The sequence below is a fragment of the Haemorhous mexicanus genome, chromosome 8 (assembly GCF_027477595.1).
Source record: "Haemorhous mexicanus isolate bHaeMex1 chromosome 8, bHaeMex1.pri, whole genome shotgun sequence".
NCBI lineage: Eukaryota > Metazoa > Chordata > Aves > Passeriformes > Fringillidae > Haemorhous > Haemorhous mexicanus.
In genome coordinates this window covers 21,731,425-21,749,840 of record NC_082348.1, presented here as the reverse complement: position 1 = coordinate 21,749,840, position 18,416 = coordinate 21,731,425, and the positions used below count along the sequence as shown (strand labels likewise).

Genomic DNA, 18,416 nt, shown 5'->3' with positions numbered 1-18,416 from the left:
TCATGAGAAGAGAATCATGCCTCACTGTTTTATTGCTGTGTTATTTTGGGGAGTAACACATATTTTTATATTTTTGATTGATCAAACAAGAGTCCATTTATTCCATTATCTCTCTCATTTCCCCGCAACCCCAGAGTTATTAAAATCATATCGGAGAGCATGCTCGAGGAGATTGCTCGTGTCCTTTCCCAAACCGTGCGAGACAGAGAAGAGGCAAGGCCCGGTGTGCTGCACCCGAAGCCCCCGGCAGGGAGCTGGGAGGCGGGGGAAGGAGTGGGGCACCCATGGGCTCCGCGCTCCGGCCGCTCCCTGCCCCGCCACACACAAATCTGCGGGACGCTCGGGAGGCCGATCCGCCACCCCGAGCGGGAGTTTCTGTCCTCGGCCTCTCTCCCAAGATCTCCCCGGTGTGTGCGAGTCCAACGTCAAGGGAAGCCTTAATGCCTGGACTTTCCCACTTTCATTACCTCGGTTAAAAACTTGAACCTAGTTAGCATGTAGGGTTAATTTTCCCTGTTATTATCCTCTTAATCACAGTTTTAATCTTGGTTTTATTTCTAAGGCGAGATCAGAGACGCTGCCCTTCTTGACATTGTCCTAATCAAATTCATCTTTCTGTTTAATGGGAAATTGAGGGGAATTCTGCAGTAATTTCATTGCCCTGGAAAAAAATCTTTAAATGATTGCTCTCTCCTAGACCACACAGGACCACACAAGCACCGCTGGAGGATATTGCTGACCACTGCCTTTAATTTTTATTGTTTGAATTATGTCTACCAATTGAATCTCCCTCTTATTAGCTGACTTGTATTCTAACTTTGTGTTCCCTAAGAAGATGGGAATATATATATTTTTTTCATAATCGCCTTTTACGAAAGAGCTGATTTTCTGTTCTTGGAAAAGAAAAGGAACATTCAGTTCAAAGGCTATATTTTTGTCTGCAGTAAACACAAGGAATGGATGTGAGTTCCCAGTCACCGGAAAGAAAGGTGACACTTCAAACTAACTTTTATGGGGTTAGAGAAAACAGAGCTTTCAATTAATATTCAACTCATTTGTAATTGCTAATTAATAAAAAAAAAAGAAAGAAAAATATAATAAAAGTCTGAAGAAGCTGGAGACATTCACAGTTACGGAAAGTGTTTAAATCTACATGGAAAAACATTTAGAGAAACATCATGTTCCAGAGGCGGCTGGCCTCGGAGCCGAGGGGAGCGGGGTGGAGTGGAAGGAGAGCCTCGCACGGGCTTGTGCTGCTTTTTCCAGCCACAGCCGGCTGCTGGTTTGGGGGCGGCGTGTTACTGCCTCGGGTGTCCCCCCGCCTGTGTCTGTACAGGAAATATCACCACTGAGGAACAGGGCGACCCGGAGGCCTGCTTTCACACGCTCCTTTCCTCTTTTCCGCTCTTTTTTTTTTTTTTTTTTTCTTTCCCTGCTTTTTAAACAGGCGTCCGGATAGGCCTGGACATCAGAGCTGACCACACGCTATAATTTCACTGGCATAGTCTTCCCGTTTACAGACGAAGGGTGCTCTGCGTGTGACCGAGCAGCCTCCCTCGCTCATTTATCACTCGGAAACGCGGCGCCCGAAGCGAGGAGCCCGCTCCCCCTGCCTATGCCGGGGGTTGTCCAGGAGATGGCAGGATTGCCTCAGACATGGCTGGGAAACAGCGCTGCCTGTCAGGAGCCGAGCAATGCCTCGCCGCGCCACTGTGCATTTGCAATTCGCTTTGTCGAGGTACATGTTAATTATCTGCAATAACGTGCGCTACATTTCAGACGAACCTTCATACCCTCTTCTCTAAACATGGGCGGCTCTGGCCACCTGCAGCTGGGGCTGCGCGGCCGCAGCCCGGCCCGGGCCCACGTGCAGCCGACGTCCTGAAGAGCCCGAGCTGTGAGCGAGGAGGTTTTGAACAAGGCTCACCAATGCCCCAGCTCCAGGCTTACAAAACCCTTTTAATTTCAGCCGGTAGGTAGGGGGGCAGATGTGCGCCTCATCTTCCTCCTGCCTGTAGCTGCTGGCTTCTTAATGATTCTGCATGTTCTTAGGAAACTAAAAGGCGACTCCTCTCCATCTGGTACCGATTTGCCAGACAGTTCGGGTTTCATTCTGCCCGAGGAAGGCGGCTTTTGCTCGGCGAACTGCGCCTTCTGAAAGCGCGGAGCCCGGCAAAGCCAAAGGTTAAGCCTGGAAGGAGGAAGAGAACAGCCCGCGATGGCTCCGCGGCCGGGAGACAAAACAGCTCTGGCAGTGCCCGGCCGTCCGTCTGCAGGGAGACTCGGTGGGAGGAAAACCTCTGCAGAATTAATGGCAGTATGTGTGGGTGAGTGGGGGTGCCAAGGGGGAGAAGACAAGAATTTAAAACATTCGGAGAAAAGAAGGTTGCATCAGCAGAGCGGGCTGTTCCAGGCACGTAAATGAAGAGCAGCACAAGTGTCCTTTTATACAAGAATTAAACAAAAATGCTCTTTGCGATAAAATCTGAACTGCTCAGAAATTGACTTTTTTCGTCCTTTCAGGGAAAACAAACGCCATGAACGTGCAGGCGGAGTAGAAAGGGGAAGGAAGAGGGCGGAGGAGGCGGAAGATAACCTCCCGATGGAGCCGGGCGGCTGCGGAGAAAACGGAGGGCACCGCTCCGGGCCGGCCCCGGGGAAGCGGCAAGTGCCGGGACGTTTTGGAAAGGGAGAACAAAGGGCCGGCGGGCCGCCCTCGGCACCGGGCACCGGGCAGGAGGAGCGGGGCTCGGAGGGACGGGGGAGATACAGCCTTTCCCCTGCTTCCCACGCCCCGTGTTTCTCGCCGGTAGCACTTCTTTCTCACTAAAACCTTTCCTGTCGACAAGGCACCCTCGGATGCTCTTGCACATCCTTTAATGCCCGTCTATCGACCTCTCATTTGCCAGGAAAGGCGTCCTGCTTCCCTGAGAGGATTCTAAGCAAACCTGGAGCCCGTGAAACTCCCTGCGGCAAAAGAAGGCGAATTTCTCTCTTTTTATATACAGAGAAAAGAAATAATTTTATTAAAGATGGTTTAGGAAAAGATTTGCAACATCCTTAACAGTTTGGAAGTTCAGATTGTATTTCCAACACAAAGTAAAAGCTGACTTTAGGACAAATTTTAAAAAATCGTTTATGGAGAAATAGGTTTATCGTATGTCTTACCACATACAAGGGTAATCAAAATGTTTAGAGCAATAGTATATTATAATAAATAATACTAGTTTGGAACACATTTTAATAATTAGATGAGGCACATTAACAGAGAGGATACTGATTCTCTCTCCTAGTTGTTGATTAGAGTGTCTGATCACCCTGTGTATATCATAACATGCACACTAGGTTTAAAAGAATAAAAAAATCGACAAAATCTTAGCCTTTCGGCACATATAAATTATGGCATCTTTTGAATTTCCTTATTTATTGCTTCTGTCATAAACACCCGTTTAGTTTTGTAAATTAAAACCTAGCAGTGACCTTCGCTTGTCCATCAAGGAGTTCTTGGGGGTGAGGAAGTAGAAGAGTCTTGGGCTGGTCCAGACAAACAGGGCAGAGCGGACATTCCCCGCCAGGTCTGTGCAGGTCCATACACACCTCTGCAGGGCCAGCCTCTCCTCTGGCTGCAGGCCGAGCTGGCCAATCCGTCCTGCCCAAAGCGCTGCCCCGGGGCGCCGCGATCTGCGCCTCCGCGGAGCGCTCAACCTCGCAGCCCCGCCCGGGACACAAGATCTTCCCTTGTTCAGCCGGGGCTCCTTTTCCAGCCGGGCAGCGTTGACTCTTTGCACTGAAAACGAAACTGCGGCGGATAAAGCCCGCAAACCCAAGCTCAACCCCAAACCCGCAGAAGCGGGGAGCGCGGGGGGACACGCCTGCGATTCTGCGCCCCGCAACAGCTCGGAGGGGTTCTCCCTTCCTCAACAAAGTAATTAAAAATTCTGCTGCAGACAGTAACCCTCCACTCAATTCTCTCCGGGTCCCAGTGGACCAGGCAAGTTTGGCAGAAGCCGGGTGCTGCCACGGGTCTGTATTCCGGCTTTCTTGTATTTCCGATTTTTTTTTTTTTTTCACTCGGCGTGTTTTGAAGTTTACGATACCAAATCAAAACTGACACTTTCTGGCACTGGCTGTTGCTCAGGAAAAAAAAAAAAAGAAAAAAAAATCACAGAATACCCCCCAAAGACTTAAGCATTAAAAAAAAATTATAACTTTTACCGTTCAACATATTTAAATTCGTTTATACTGGCCTAGAGGGAAGAACAGAAAATATAATTAATATTATTATTATTATTATTATTTTCAAAAAGAAGAAACTATAATTCAATTCAAGACTTGTCAACACTCCCTTACACTGAGAGAAAAACGCTGACTTTCACGGAAAACAATTCCCGAAATTTCGCCACCGCTGGAAGGACAAAAAAATTTAAATATATTTTCAAGTCTTTTCAAAAGTCTTTAGCTGGTGGTAAATTGAGTTTATATTTTCATCACTTTCCGCAATTAATGTATCAGGATACGTTGTCTTTCAGTTTGGAGACTATTTTCTTATCCTTCACCCTCCTGTTCTGAAACCAAATGGTAACTTGTCTCTCAGACAGGTTTGTGGCTGCGGATATCCTTCGCCTCTTGTCCTTGTTAATGAACTTGTTAATGGCATATTCATTCTCGAGTTCTTTAAGCTGCAGCTTTGTGTACGGCACTCGCTTCTTCCTCCCGCGCCGGTAGACACACATATCGGGCTGGTTTAGTGCAACGTCCCCTATTGTAAAAGACATTATGTGAAAAATCAGAATTTTATTACAGGCTTTTAAAGCTTAACCGATACTTGTTTGGCACTGGTTTTCATGGGCAAATAAATAATGCCGGGTTGTTTACAGTTTATTATTATTTACACTGCCGCATTATTTGCACTCTAGTAAAGCCCCACCAAAATTTTGATGGACTGTCATCACTTTTCAGGCATGCATCGCTAACCGAGCATGCAGGGCGGTGGGGCATTGGCTGGGGGGCTGAGAGCGGCTCGGTGCTGGCAGCGGGCACACAGAAATGGCTTTGCTGAGAGTTCCCCGGGTTTGTTTGCATGTGGTTTGTGCCTCTGTGCCCTCACTGCTCGCGGTCTCTTAAGTGCTCTGGGGCCGCCGGATCAGTCGCCAGCCGGAGAGGCAGAGGAGAGCAAGCCTTCGAGCCACCGTCCTGCAAACTTCAAACGCGACTATAAACCCGGCCACCGAGGGAAGCAGCGGGAGAAGGAGCCCGGGGCTGCCCCGGCGCTCGCGGCCCGGGGGTCGGGTGCCCTGGCGCTGGTGGCGGGGAGGTTCTGGGGTCAGTCCCGCGGGTATGGAAAGCAGAGGGTGAGGATTTTCTCGGGGGTAGACGGCCGAGGGGGGAGTGAGAAAAGAGAATATCCACCGCCCCCACCCTGCTCTATGCGTGTTTGTGCAGCGTATCCAGCTCGGCAGGCCGCCCCTGCAGCCCGGGGGGCGGGGGAGGGGACGGGAAGGCGGAGGAGGCGCGGGGGTGCTCTGCTCAGACCATTTCTCCCCCTCTCGTACCTGGAAAGGACGATTTCCAGAAGTGCGAGCTCTGTGTCTGATCTTTGGCACAGTAAACCTGACTATTCCAGCCATTAGCCAGAGTCCAAGACTGATAGCCCTCCATTGATATGTATGTTTCGTGTCTCGGTTCCCCAGAGCCAAACGTTGAGACCATGTCTATGTACCCAGGAACGTGCTGGTAGGGGGTTGTATAGCCCTGGTAGAAGGACACTTCCTTTGCCCTGGAGGAGACTTCATTGGCGGGGACACTCGTGCTGGTCAAGCTGGAGACGTCCATGTACTTTTCCACGGGAAAGCCGCCAATGGAGGCGTGGGGGGGAGACTTCAGGGCGTTTTGCTGTATCCCGACCCCGTGGGACATCCTGCAGCTATAGTATCCATTGCCAAAGTGATACCCATAGCCCAGCGCGGGGGCGGCGGCCGGCGTGGTGGAGCCCGGGCAGTCCTTGGTCGGGGGGTCGGGCCTCGCCGCCGCCCCCGGGCGCTCCCCTCCGCCGGCGTAGGCAAAACCCGAGGCGGCGGCGGCGGCAGCGGCGGCGGCGGCCGCTCGGCCCGTGTGCGCAGCCCCGAAAACGGGCGAGGAGAGAAAATTACGGCACTGCCCGGGGGCTCCGCCGCCGCCGCTGCCGCCGCCGCCGCCGCCGCTGCTGTCGCCGCGCAGTCCGTCCATCTCCCAGCTCGCTGCTTTGCTCATGGCCTTGCACATCGCGGGCGGCGGCGGCGGCGGCTCGGTCCCCGGCCGGGCATGATGCGGATGGTTATTTGCCTCCAACAGGTTGGATCCTGGCGGTACGTTTATAAAAACGAAGTCCAGGTTGGGAGGGGGGACCGGGGCGGGGGCGGCCGGCCCCAGATTAGTTTGCCTCAGCCCGGGGGGCTGCTCATAGGCTGCCGTCGGAACATGTGACCCTCCCGCTGCCCGCACTGCCCCTTTCGCCTCGCAGCCCCCCGGTCGGCACCGACGGCGCCCCCACCCTCTACTCCCACCCCCGCCCCGCCGCCGCGCTCCCGCCCCGCCACTGCCCCGGCGCTGGAGCGGGGGGAGATTGGGCGGGCGAGCAGCGGTGATGCCCCTCCGGACAAACCTAGGCCCCGTTGCTTTATCTCCCCCTTCCTCCTGCTCGCGGCTTCAAAAAGGCCAGCCGAGTACCACTGGACCTTTTGAGGCCGCCGGTAGGGGCCTTTTTTACAGCCACGGACAGGGGTCTCACCGGATCCACAGCGAGACCTTCTCCAGTTCATTGTTGCCTCTGCAAGAGGGGGAAAACCCCAACACAGTCTTTGTACTCCATCCTCCCCACCTCCCTTCTTCCCGGCCATATATGGAGTAGATGGGCTTTGTTCTATGGGAAAAGGGGTCCCCTGGCTTCACTGAGCTGTCGGTCCCTGGGAGAACACTCCTTTTACCCACCTCCCCCCTTGCCCCCCCCCCCCCCCCGACGCCCCCCGATAGTGTTAGCGGCTAGGAAAACGCACGGGGTCTGGGCGCAGAGCAAGATGGTAAAGCTGGCACTCATCAGATGTGGCTTTTTTCCCCGTGCAGTGTCAGTTCATGTCGTGGTAAGGCAGCCTAGTTAAAACGCAATTTGCTTACGCTGACGGCTGTTCTCGTGGTGACTTCTCAAGACGGTGGCAAATCCTTCTGTCGTCTCCCTCGACTCTCTCACTGGGTTGGGTTGGAAATGCAGGAGCGCGAAGTACTGGAAATGGAGAAAGCTCCGAAGAAGGCTCCCAACTCCAGCTCCAGCCCCAACCACAACCTCAACCACAACTCCAACCCCTACCCTTCTGGACCGAGTCCAGTCGCTCCGCAGTTGTGTATTGCACCCTTTGCTCTCTCTTGGGCGCGGAGGGCAAGAAGTTGCTGGGGAAAGTGTCAGCTTCGCGGAGAAGGACAGGGAAAATCCGCGCCGCTGAAAACCATGAGCTGGGGCTGTGTTTACTGTCCCTGCGGAGGCTCAGGCGCATGAGAGAGGAGAGGCAGCCGCCATGGAGGTGAAACTCTGTGCCGACACCATTGCGGGTGCCCTTGCCGATCAGCCCGGGCAGGTGGTGGCGGGGCTGCCAGGGCGCTGGGCTGTCGCGGGACAGCCGCAGGTCCCGCAGCAGCGCCTGTCACGCAGCCCTACTTTCTAGCCGGTCTAATAATCGCCTGCGGTACCTGGAAGAGGGGTTTGGAATGACAAACGGGTGCCCATAATCACGGCAACAACCGAATGTCACAGACGAGTTCATGTTCATTAGCTCTGACCGCATATTTGCTATTAATCTTTCGTAATCAGCTAAGGTGTGAGCCAGGCGTGATTACATGTTTCTCTCAGTTATAAGCCGAATCAGTATTTACTCTCAGGACATTAAACGCTCCATAATTAGAAGGAAGTTACAATTTTTTCACCCTTTTATGTCGCTGCAAGCAACTTTCTACCGAAAACGTCGCTATAAAAAGAAGCCCAGAGAAACGAAGGACTTTATTTTTCCGGACATCTTTCTATGTGTATTCCCACGTCCTGTAGTGTTTCCTCTTTCAATAAATGCAGTAAAAATTTCTGTCTTGTCAGGACCTTTAAATAAGGCCTCGAAAGAAAGGAACACCTAAAGAGCAGGGTTTCTGAGCTTTTTGAGGTCGATTGCATCAAAGGAAGCCACGGTGCAGCCGCAGCGGCTCCCGTAGAGGTCTTCAGCCCTGCCGAGACCTCTGCTCCAGAGAGAGCCCCTCTGTGTACCAAAAAACTCTTTGGGCGGGTTCATGACCAGCAACTTCAATTCTATAATGAGCTGTTTTGTGGAGGGTGTAGAAAGCAGCATTGCCTTGCATGGCAGGATATTAAACACAGGAATAAATGATCTCATGAGCAAAGGTCGGTTCTCGGAGGGCACCCACCCAGTTTACAAGTAGCAGGATGGGTCCCGCGCCCCCGGTCCAGGGGGCCGTGGGGAGGCTCCAAGCAGCCCGGCTCTTCCTTTGCCCAGGGAAGGCAGTACCCATCGGGGCTCAGCGCCGTGTCGGGCAAGGCTGGAGGACCTGCCGCGCCGCCCGGGTCTCTGTCCCTGCGAGGCGGTCCTTGTCCTCTCTGGGCAGCGCTTCCGCGGGTGGCCAGCGCCCCGAGGAGTTGCGTCGCATTTTCCATTGACACATTGCATGGGAATCTGCAGAATATATGAGCTAGAAAGCAACGTTGCAGGCGTGCTTGTGCTTCCCCAGAAGAAAAGGTTGTGGGTTTGGTTGTTTTTTGGTTTTTTTTTTTTTTTTTTTTAATTTTTACAATCTTGAAATCATCTCATTCAGACAAGTGCATTTACCATGATTTAATACAGCTAGGATTCCACTCAAACTTTTAGCACAGACTTTTAGGTTCCTGCCTAGTTTACAGGAACCCCCCCTATTTTTTATCTCCTCCCTCGCCAGAATTTGCCGATGGTAATTGTATCGATAGGAAGTTGCTTCTTATGTTAGTGTTCGGTATAAGAAAAAGAATTCTCTTCCAGGACAAACAGAGAACACAAACAAAACCACTCGATTTATATGTCTGCCAAACTTTAACCCGTTTCCACTGCGTTCCATTGTTACCTTTTTATTTGTATGAACTTTCAATAGTTAAACAGAACAGAAGAACTTTCATTTTCCCCATGCCTTTGAAAAATAGCCAGTTATGATAACGAACAGATTGAACAGCAACACGTAGAGAATTGTTAAGCTATTTTCCCCTCCAGATCTATGCCCACAGCTTCTCACTTTAGTTACTTCAACCTTAATAATCCGTTTCGAGACGGAGAAAGTTTTCAAAGTTTTCTCGGGGCTCCCCGCGTGGTCTCGGTGCAGCTGCCACGGGCGGCTGAGCACTGCGGGCGTTGAACTTGAGCTCTCGGGTCACGGGCTGGTGCTGGCCGCTCTCTGCCTGCCCCCGCCGCTCTGAAGCAGCGCGGGGACCTCGGGACCCTGACCTTGGACCAGCTCGGCAGCCTGCCGCAGCTGCCAGCTAAACTGAACCACCGGCCGAGTCCCTTTGCGGCCGGACGTGGGCTTTATCGTTTGAGCGAAACCCCGTCTGTGTGCAGAGGCAGCCTCAGAAGGCACCATGAAACTGTGAAACTGTGAAACTGTGACACTCAGAGCCATGTAACTGCGAAACTCGCCCAGCGTCCCGTGGATTTCTGCCTGGGCAGCGCGGGGAGGGACGGTGTGCAGGGCCCGCGGGACTCGGGGACACGCTGTGCAAGTGTCCCTCACTCGCCAGTGGCATCTCACAGACTGACCGCGCCCCGAGAGTGACCCTTTGCTGATATGGCGGCCTGAGGCAGAGGGGACAGTCGGGGCTGAGCAGGAGCCTGCTGCGTGCTCAGACACCGGGACAGCCGCTGCGCGGGCGCGGAGCTGCCCTGCCAGGGGCCTCCGGCTGGTGGGAGGGGGCGGGCAGGGCCAGCGGTCAGGGCTGGACGAAAGGGTGGCAGCACTTGCGGGCAGGACCGGAGGACAGGGAGGGCAGGGCTGGCGGTCAGATCAGGTGGGGCTGGCGGGCGTGACAGGCTGGAGGAGAAGCAGGGCTGGCCGGACAGGACGGGCAGGGCAGGGCTGGCAGAGCTGGCAGGGGAGGGCTGGCAGGGCAGGACTGGCAGGGCAGGGCTGGCAGGGGAGGGCTGGCAGGGCAGGACGGGCAGGGCAGGGCAGGGCTGGCAGGGGAGGGCTGGCAGGGCAGAGCAGGACGGGCAGGGCAGGACGGGCAGGGCAGGGCTGGCAGGGCAGGGCTGGCAGGGCAAGGCAGGGCAGAGCAGAGCAGAGCAGGACGGGCAGAGCACAGCAGGACGGGCAGGGCAGGGCTGGCAGGGCAGGGCTGGCAGGGCAAGGCAGGGCAGAGCAGAGCAGGACGGGCAGAGCAGAGCAGGACGGGCAGGGCAGGACGGGCAGGGCAGGGCTGGCAGAGCTGGCAGGGGAGGGCTGGCAGGACAGAAAGGCAGGGCTGGCAGGGCAGGGCTGGCAGGGCAAGGCAGGGCAGAGCAGAGCAGGACGGGCAGAGCAGAGCAGGACGGGCAGGGCAGGACGGGCAGGGCAGGGCTGGCAGGGGAGGGCTGACAGGGCAGGCAGGGCAGGGCAGGGCATGGTTGGCAGGACGGGCAGGGCAGGGCGGGCAGTGCCGCCGAGGCGCCGCCAGGTGTCGCCGCCGAGCCTGCCGCCGGTGCCGCCGCGGACGGAGCGCGCCCCCCGCGCCGCGGGTCCCTCGGAGCGCCCCCGCCGGGACCGGCTCCCCGCATCCCGGCACTTCCCACGGCCACCGCACCGCCGCCTTCTCCCACCCCGCGGGCCGCGTCCCGGAGACCCTGCGCTGCCGCGGATGTCTCCTGCCCTGGGGCCCTGCTGGCAGCCTGCCCGGCTGCGGGATGAGAAGCAAATATTCCCGCTCGTCTTCCCAAGAACGCTCCGACTGGTGAAAAGTTGCCTGAGATGTTTGTCTCATTTAATACAAACTTCGTTTCAATTAAACTACGTGACCCCTTTTCCCCGGGTAAGATTTAATAAATGAGTACTGAAATATTCTTTGATGCCTCCAGCAATAACTTTCAAGGTAAAAATCTGGCCAAAGGCCTAAGCAGCTATTTAAACTTACAAGAACAACTGAGTAAACAGAGTCTAACAAAAGCTCACATATTTCGGCAGTTTCTCGGCGGTCTCTGTAACTTCCTCCCTCTTTGCCCACTAATGTCTCTTCAATGTCCGTGGTTTTTCAGGCTTAGCTATTGATTTTGAACAACTACAAACATTCGGAAAAATTTTGTAGGCGGTGCTATTCTTTTGGGGGGAAAAAAAAACAACCAACCAACCAACCAAAAACCCCAACGGAACACCACAAAAGAAAAAGAAATCGACAATAAAAGAAAGAAAGAAAGAAAAAAAAAGGTAAACAAAACAACAATCCCAAAATACCAAAATAGAAACTCCCCTGACACACACAAACAGCAAGCAAAGAGATAAATATCAGTGCAGTAAATACCTCTACTTTTCTGGGATTTTAAACAACAACTAGTTTGTTAGGGGGTTGACAGTCTGGGGTGAACTCATTAACTGCATTGCAGGGAACAGTTTTGTAACCTCACCTTTACCTAGTGGAAGATTATTAACGTCTTGTGTAACATTTTATAACCCTTGCATATGAATCTAGCTGTATTTTAAGATACTCCGTACATAACCTAAGGAATCAGTATTATTTAAAAGGTGCAAAATATAACCCTAGTAAAGATCATTCATAGCCGCACTTGAGTGTAACTTATTTTTCTCACATTGGGGCTTTTCACATAGTCTTTTTCATCCGCTCCAAATAACATAAAACTCGCTCTCTCCTTTTTAGTGGTGCAGTAACATTTTTTGAGTCTAAAGCTGTGCCGGTTCTGGTGGTGTGCGCATACGATCGCCTCCGAGATGTGGTATCTCGGCTGCGGTTTTCCAGAGAGCAGGGGGAAAGATGCTTGCCGCGTTACAGCATGTAAGAAAACAGACGAGGGCGCCAAACGACAGCAATAAACCCGGCCGCAGGTTTCCGCTCCTCCTCCGCCCCGCCGGGACCGGCGGCCGCGCCGCCGCCTGCTGCGGAGCCGGGCACGGCGGGGAAGCGAGGGGCTGCGGGAGCCCGGGGCGGGGCGGGGCGGTGCTGCTGCCGCCGGCGGGGCGCGGGGCCGGCAGCGCTCGGCGGGGACGGCCCGGGGACACGCACCGTCCCTCCGGGAGCGCCCCGCGGAGCCGCAGCTCCCGCCCGGCCGGGACCCCGCGGGGTGTCACCGTTCCTCTCCCCTCCGCATCCGCCCGCTCCTCCGCCGCGCCCGCGGGCAAGGAAAAGTTGACATTTACTCTTGTCTGGTTTGGGGGCTGTAAAACACAGGACACCACGCTGCAGTGTAAATTCACATTTCAAAGTGCTGACATAAAACTCTCATTAATAGAAAGCTGGATTTTGCAAACAACGCCTAGAATGTTTCTTAAATATTTGGTGGAATGTTTAGGGGGACTTTAACAGGCTATTGAAAAAAAAAATCTGACAAGAATCCTATTTTCGAACTATGAATCATGGGCAAGAGCACAAGAACTTAGGAGATGCGTGTGACCAAGATTAGCAGGAACAGCTCTCATTAAAAAAAAAAAAAAAAAAAAAAGAAAGAAAAAAAAAAGAAAAAAAATCAAACCCGCGTTTAATCACAGGAAACATTCGGGTGTTTCTCCGGGAGATGAAACTCGTATTCCCAGGGTCTAAACACTAGATGATGTAGGTGAAAAAAAACCACGGCGAGAAAAAAGGTTGGGCAGCTATCGAAGCGCACTTCAGAGATGCTAACGACAAAGGATTTATCTTCGTTTAAATGGTTGCCATCAGCGTCATTATTACTAGCAAAGTTACCACTGAAGGGAGACTTTCCGACTGTCACGTCTGCCGAGCGCGGCAGCCCGTGTCTCCAGCAGCGCGGCGACGCTTCGCCCCGCGGCAGCGGCCAAGAGCGGAGGGATGAGCTAACTGAGCCACAGGTAACTTTGGAGAGAGGGTGTTAAGGTGATGTTTCTGATAGGTCGGAGCCTGTAGGCAATAACCCCCATCCATCATTTAATTCTATGATTGCTTTTTAATTTTCAAATGCTTGGGTTTTATTGGTGGTGGGGAGAAGAGAAGCAAAGGGCTGGAGTGAAACCTGCCGGGAGAATGAAATGGATGCCCACGGAGTGTTTTAAATCACGAATGTATTTAATACTCTCCAGTTATTTCCTTCCCCTATCATACCATAAAATAGTCAGTATTTTCCCAGAGGGAAGAAAAATCCTGGGCTAGCTTCGTCGATAAGCAGGATTATAGAAAGTAAAAATGAGATCATTTTTAAGGACGTAAAGAAGACAAAGATAATAGAGTTGTAATGTACTACATTGTAACAAATATTTTAATCTCCAGGTAGCTACTGTAGGTACACTTGAATCTGGGCAGCAGACTTGTAAAGTCTGGGCATAAGGATTGCGCGTGTGAGGGGGTGCGTGGGGGTGTCAGTGTAAATTCCTAAATAAAAGTACTAAAGTGGTCTGGAAATGGGAGGGAAAAGTAAAGAGATGTCAGCGGCAGGAGCTTCTCGATCCTCTGGTCCTATTGAGCATTTCCTTGCCTTGTGATCTAAAATTCGCCTCAGAAATAATAATAAAGGAAAGTATTATCTAATATTTAGCATGTAGTTCTGTCCGAGGACAAATGAGAAAGAAGCTGCATCATTAGGACCTAAAAGGCAACAAAACAAAAATCAGAGCATAATGATGCACCTAAATGAAGGGGGAAATGTTGCACAGCTCATTTTATTAATCAGACTGTCAATTCCACCCCAGAGGCCAAACCCCAGAGCAATTCAAGCAGGATCTGATCAAGCTAAGGACAGGAGCTTTACTCCTCACTTCTTGTCTTTCTTTCTTTCCACCTGGATATATTTGTCTGCTCTGAAGCCGCCTTCATTATCCACTGACAGGAGCTTGTATTTATTTGCTTATAAACCTGTTACAATAAATGATTATTCGAACAGCGTCATTCGTACCTTAATGACGAGCACCACTTTTTGATGAATGACATTTCGGGCTAGAAAGGATGTATGGGTCATTTTGACCAGTCATTCCCTCGCTTTGGCATCCCACAATTTTTACACCTCCCTCAAAAACAGATAATAATATTTAGAGACACTTGCCGGGCTGAATGTGAATTAGCCCCTGCTGCAGCTCATCATTAGTACAGGACCAGCCCTGCAACTTTGACATTTTTTATAAAGCTGAGATGATGGAAAGAATAAGAAAAGAGATGATCCTGATGGAGAGAGGGCTGCACAGCCCTACAGCTGGCAAAAGGCTCTCGAATTTGTCAGACTCAGCTGGAAATGCGGTGTTGGAGGCCCTTGAAAATTCTCCGCACAGTGGTCGCCTCAGCCCGAGACTGACTGCCGCCTCCCTGCACAGCGCTATAGGGGACATCTCCGCCAAAGGCAAATTTGAAATAGACACTTTATTCAATCTCCAGCATCCGAGCAGTGAAAGCACTGTCTCCTCCGAAATCCCGCCGTCGGAAAGCAGGAAGAAAATCAGCCTTTATTCCGAAGTTGCTCAAGAGGCAGATATGAACAGTGATGTGGAGGTGGGCTGCTCCGCGCTCCGCTCCCCGGCCAGCCTGACTTCCTCCCAGCTGAAGGAAAACAGTAACAAAGGTAACTCTTCCTTTATCATCTTCATCTAAGCCCCGCTCTTTGCCAACCGGCTTTAAAAACCAGAGGAAACCCACTGCCACCGCCAAAGTTGCCGGCCTCTGCATCGGCGCTCTCTCTTCCGCGAAGACAGAGCTCCAGGCTGTAAAATATTATTACAATTACTGCTCTACCCCAATAGCCGAGATTCACTGTCCGGGCAGCTCCTGTGCCGGTGCCCTCGTGTGTGTGTGTGCATGCCCAAATCCATTGATATGTAGATATATATCCAGAATATAGGTGGGCACAAATATCCACCCACCTATATTTAGGCAAAGCTTTCTCCGTGTATTTCCCCGAGCTCTTGGAGCTCTCGGCATCTCTTGAGCTGTACATGAGTGTATATACATAGATTAAATTAGAGAGAGAGAGAGGGGGGAATGCGAGGAAACTGCCCGCATTTGACTATGTGTGTCCTTCTCTGTGTATATGCAACGTGCTGTCTGTGTCCACCTCGGGCTAATTTGGCATTGTTACCTTTTCCTCTGCTTGTAAGAGGCGTTTTGAAACAGCCTCGTCTCCTTCCCCGTTCTTAGCGGGGCACGGACGGTGGTTGTTACTATTGCAGGAGGTGGAGGTTGTTATTATTGGGGAGGTCTAGGGAGATGAACGGTGGATTTCCGAGGCGCCACAGTGCATGCCTTTTTCGTCAAATGTGCCAGAGAAAGGAAGGGATGCTCGACGTAACCCTAGAGAAAAAAAAAAGGGGGGGGGGGGTTTATGGCTGCTTTTATTTTGTATGTCTCAAACGAAACTAAAGAACGGCAATCGAAGGGGAACAGGCTAGCGCCGAGACCGGGCCCCGAGCCACGGCCCGCGCCCTCGCCCGCTCTCCTCTGAGCTCGGCTGCCCTGCAGTGTCCAAGCCCGCCCCATCCGAAAATAAGCAAAGGATTAAAAAACCCCAACCCAACCAACCAACGAAACAATAACCAACAAACAACCTCCAAATCCAAATTTATCGATTCTGTTAGCAGTAGGGATTTGTAAGAATGACAGCTGGCCTTGAGCACGGGCGTAGCGGGCCCGGTCTGGCCTGGCCGGGAGGATTGGGGGGCCACCGAGTCTCCCGCTCTCACCACCGTGCCCTCGCCCCGCAGGCTACGCAGAGAGCAGCCCGACGCCCAGCGCCGCCGCCGCCCCCGCCGCCCCCGCCGCCGGCATCGGCAGCCTGCACAGCGGCGGCGCGCTGGGCGGCTCGGCGGCGGGGGCCGACCAGGTGCGCCGCTACCGCACCGCCTTCACCCGGGAGCAGATCGCCCGCCTGGAGAAGGAGTTTTACCGGGAGAACTACGTGTCGCGGCCGCGGCGCTGCGAGCTGGCCGCCGCCCTCAATCTCCCCGAAACCACCATCAAGGTACGCCGCGTTCCGCGCCCCACCGAGCCGCGGCTGCCCCGAGCACCCCGGGCCTCGGCAGGCTGGGCTCTCCGGTTGAAGGACTCGCGGGGCCCACAGCTATGAACACCACTCGTGCTTGTTTGCTTTTCTGCATCCAACACTTTTCATTTGCTTTTTAAAAAGTTATTGTCGTTACTGTTGTTTTTATTTTCCTCTTCAGTTTTTATCCCGTTAGCCTATTTCCTGCAGCGAAGAGGGGAGAATAAACGTAGGGGGAATGAATGAGCATCAGGACGGTGAAGACAGAGTCCTGAATGGGGAGGACTGGACGATTTGAAGGGAAACATTTATTCGGATGGAAGGGATCCCTCTCGAGTAGAGGGGAGGGCCATACCCACCGCTCCCCTCGGGCAAGGTCACGGGAGATTGCTCCGGGAGGGAGAGGGGTCGCCTAGAAGCCTTGGCAATGTGTTTTGGTGGGTGCCCGCCGGTGTCCGCGGGAACGGGTGCGGCGGGGCGCGGAGTGGAGCGGAGCTGAGGCCGCGCTGTGCTTGTATCCCCGCAGGTGTGGTTCCAGAACCGGCGGATGAAGGACAAGCGGCAGCGCCTGGCCATGTCCTGGCCCCACCCGGCCGACCCCAGCTTCTACACCTACATGATGACCCACGCGGCGGCCACGGGCAGTCTGCCCTACCCTTTCCACTCCCACGTCCCGCTCCACTACTACCCGCACGTCGGGGTCACGGCCGCCGCCGCCGCCGCCGCTGCCTCGGGGGCCGCCGCCGCGCCCTTCGCCACCTCCATCCGCCCGCTGGACACTTTCCGCGCCCTCTCGCACCCCTACTCCCGCCCGGAGCTGCTCTGCAGTTTCCGACACCCCGGCCTCTACCAGACGCCGGCCGCCGCCGGCCTCAACAGCAGCGCGGCCGCCTCGGCAGCGGCGGCTGCGGCTGCGGCGGCAGCGGCGGCGGCGGGCTCGGGGCCTCCGGGGGGCTCGGCGCCCTGCTCCTGCCTCAGCTGCCACAGCAGCCAGACGGCGGCGGCGGCAGCGGCGGCGGCCTCGGCTCTGGGCTCTCGGGGCGGCGCGGCCGCCGACTTCCCGTGCACGGCTGGGGGGCAGCGCTCCGAGAGCGGCTTCCTGCCCTACTCGGCCGCCGTGCTCAGCAAGGCCGCGGTGGCCTCGCCGGACCAGCGGGAGGAGGCGCCGCTCACCAGATAACTACCCCGGCCCGAGCCCGGGGTGTTTTGTAGAGGGAGTCGCGGGGGGATGGGGGGGGTCGGGGCGGGGGGCGCCCCCGCGTTCGGCCAAAAAGTTCTGTCTATTTTTTTATTGCTGACCGCCCCGCCGCTGAGGGGCGCGGGACCGGCGGGGAGGGCGCTCCGCGGCTCCCGCGCCCCCGCGGAGGCGGCCCCGCGGTGCTCGCTGCCGGGCGCCGCCGACCTTCGCGGGGTGCAGGCGACCGGGCCCGCGGGGGCAGGGTGGGGCACCCGGCGGAAGGGAATGTGTTTCTGGCCTTATTTTATTTTTTAAAAAATATTATTATTATTATTATTATTTCGGTTTGAGTTGGAGTGAATGGGAAATGTCTCGAGTATTTCCGTACTACAAGCGGTAGCTAATGAGGCAGCCGCGTCCGGGCCAGTAACGGGAAGGGAAGTGTGACACTGTCGGGATGGGGAGAGGCATTTTTTAAGATCACGCTTTCTAACTACCATAATCCACGCTATCTGGGAAATACTTGAATCTCTCTAGGTGTAGGCTGTTGTCCTGAAGCATTTACCTTCCAGACACTTTTCTAAATTTAATTCTTTTTCTCGACGTCTTTTTCTTCTCTCGGTAAAACGGCTCTTGGATTTATTTCTCACCCGTCTCTATCGCGCCTTTGCCTCTGAAAAGCCACCACTGGGTAACTGAGACCTGCTATACCAAACCACTGCTACTGGAGGGACTTCCTTGAACTTGAAGAAAGGCACATCAAAAACCACCAGTGTTACTGCCATGTCAATTTTGATGCTAATAATGTGCAGATTATGACGAAAATTGCCAATCATGTTCTCTGATGGACCTCCTTTGAATGTGGAATTGGAAAAAAGTTCCCCGCACAGAGACCTGCTGTCAAGTACTAACAACCCGCTAAGGGAAGTCATTAGAAGAGACAGATAAGAGACTTGGTACATAAAACATTGTTCTTGGTGCATAGAATGTATGTTATTTAATGTTATCTCTCTTACCTGAAGTGATTTCGCACAAGAAAGCCACTTTCTTATCATCTCAATTGCCAATTTTCA

General features: G+C 53.7%; 2 protein-coding genes across 2 annotated transcripts; one reads left to right on the top strand and one right to left on the bottom strand.

Moving 5' to 3' along the window:
- Positions 1 to 4,508: 4,508 nt before the first annotated feature.
- HOXD13 (homeobox D13) lies at positions 4,509 to 6,225 on the bottom strand. The gene is made up of 2 exons (XM_059852335.1): positions 5,553 to 6,225; positions 4,509 to 4,759 (listed from the first exon to the last, which is right to left on the bottom strand). Exons 1-2 carry the CDS (start codon positions 6,223 to 6,225, stop codon positions 4,509 to 4,511), a joined length of 924 nt encoding a protein of 307 aa, XP_059708318.1.
- An 8,104-nt stretch (positions 6,226 to 14,329) lies between these two features.
- Positions 14,330 to 17,346, top strand: EVX2 (even-skipped homeobox 2). Its single transcript, XM_059852333.1, has 3 exons — positions 14,330 to 14,753; positions 15,889 to 16,145; positions 16,693 to 17,346. The coding sequence occupies exons 1-3, from the start codon at positions 14,330 to 14,332 to the stop codon at positions 17,344 to 17,346; spliced, it is 1,335 nt and encodes a 444-aa protein (XP_059708316.1).
- Positions 17,347 to 18,416: the final 1,070 nt, after the last annotated feature.

Excerpts from the sequence above, each read along its gene's own strand:
- HOXD13 (XM_059852335.1), bottom strand. The coding sequence starts at position 6,225 with ATGGACGGACTGCGCGGCGACAGCAGCGGCGGCGGCGGCGGCGGCAGC. Across the intron at positions 4,760-5,552 it reads CTGGAAATCGTCCTTTCCAG|GGGACGTTGCACTAAACCAG; the intron begins GTACGAGAGGGG and ends CTTTTACAATAG.
- EVX2 (XM_059852333.1), top strand. The coding sequence starts at position 14,330 with ATGATGGAAAGAATAAGAAAAGAGATGATCCTGATGGAGAGAGGGCTG. Across the intron at positions 14,754-15,888 it reads GAAGGAAAACAGTAACAAAG|GCTACGCAGAGAGCAGCCCG; the intron begins GTAACTCTTCCT and ends CTCGCCCCGCAG. Across the intron at positions 16,146-16,692 it reads TCCCCGAAACCACCATCAAG|GTGTGGTTCCAGAACCGGCG; the intron begins GTACGCCGCGTT and ends GTATCCCCGCAG.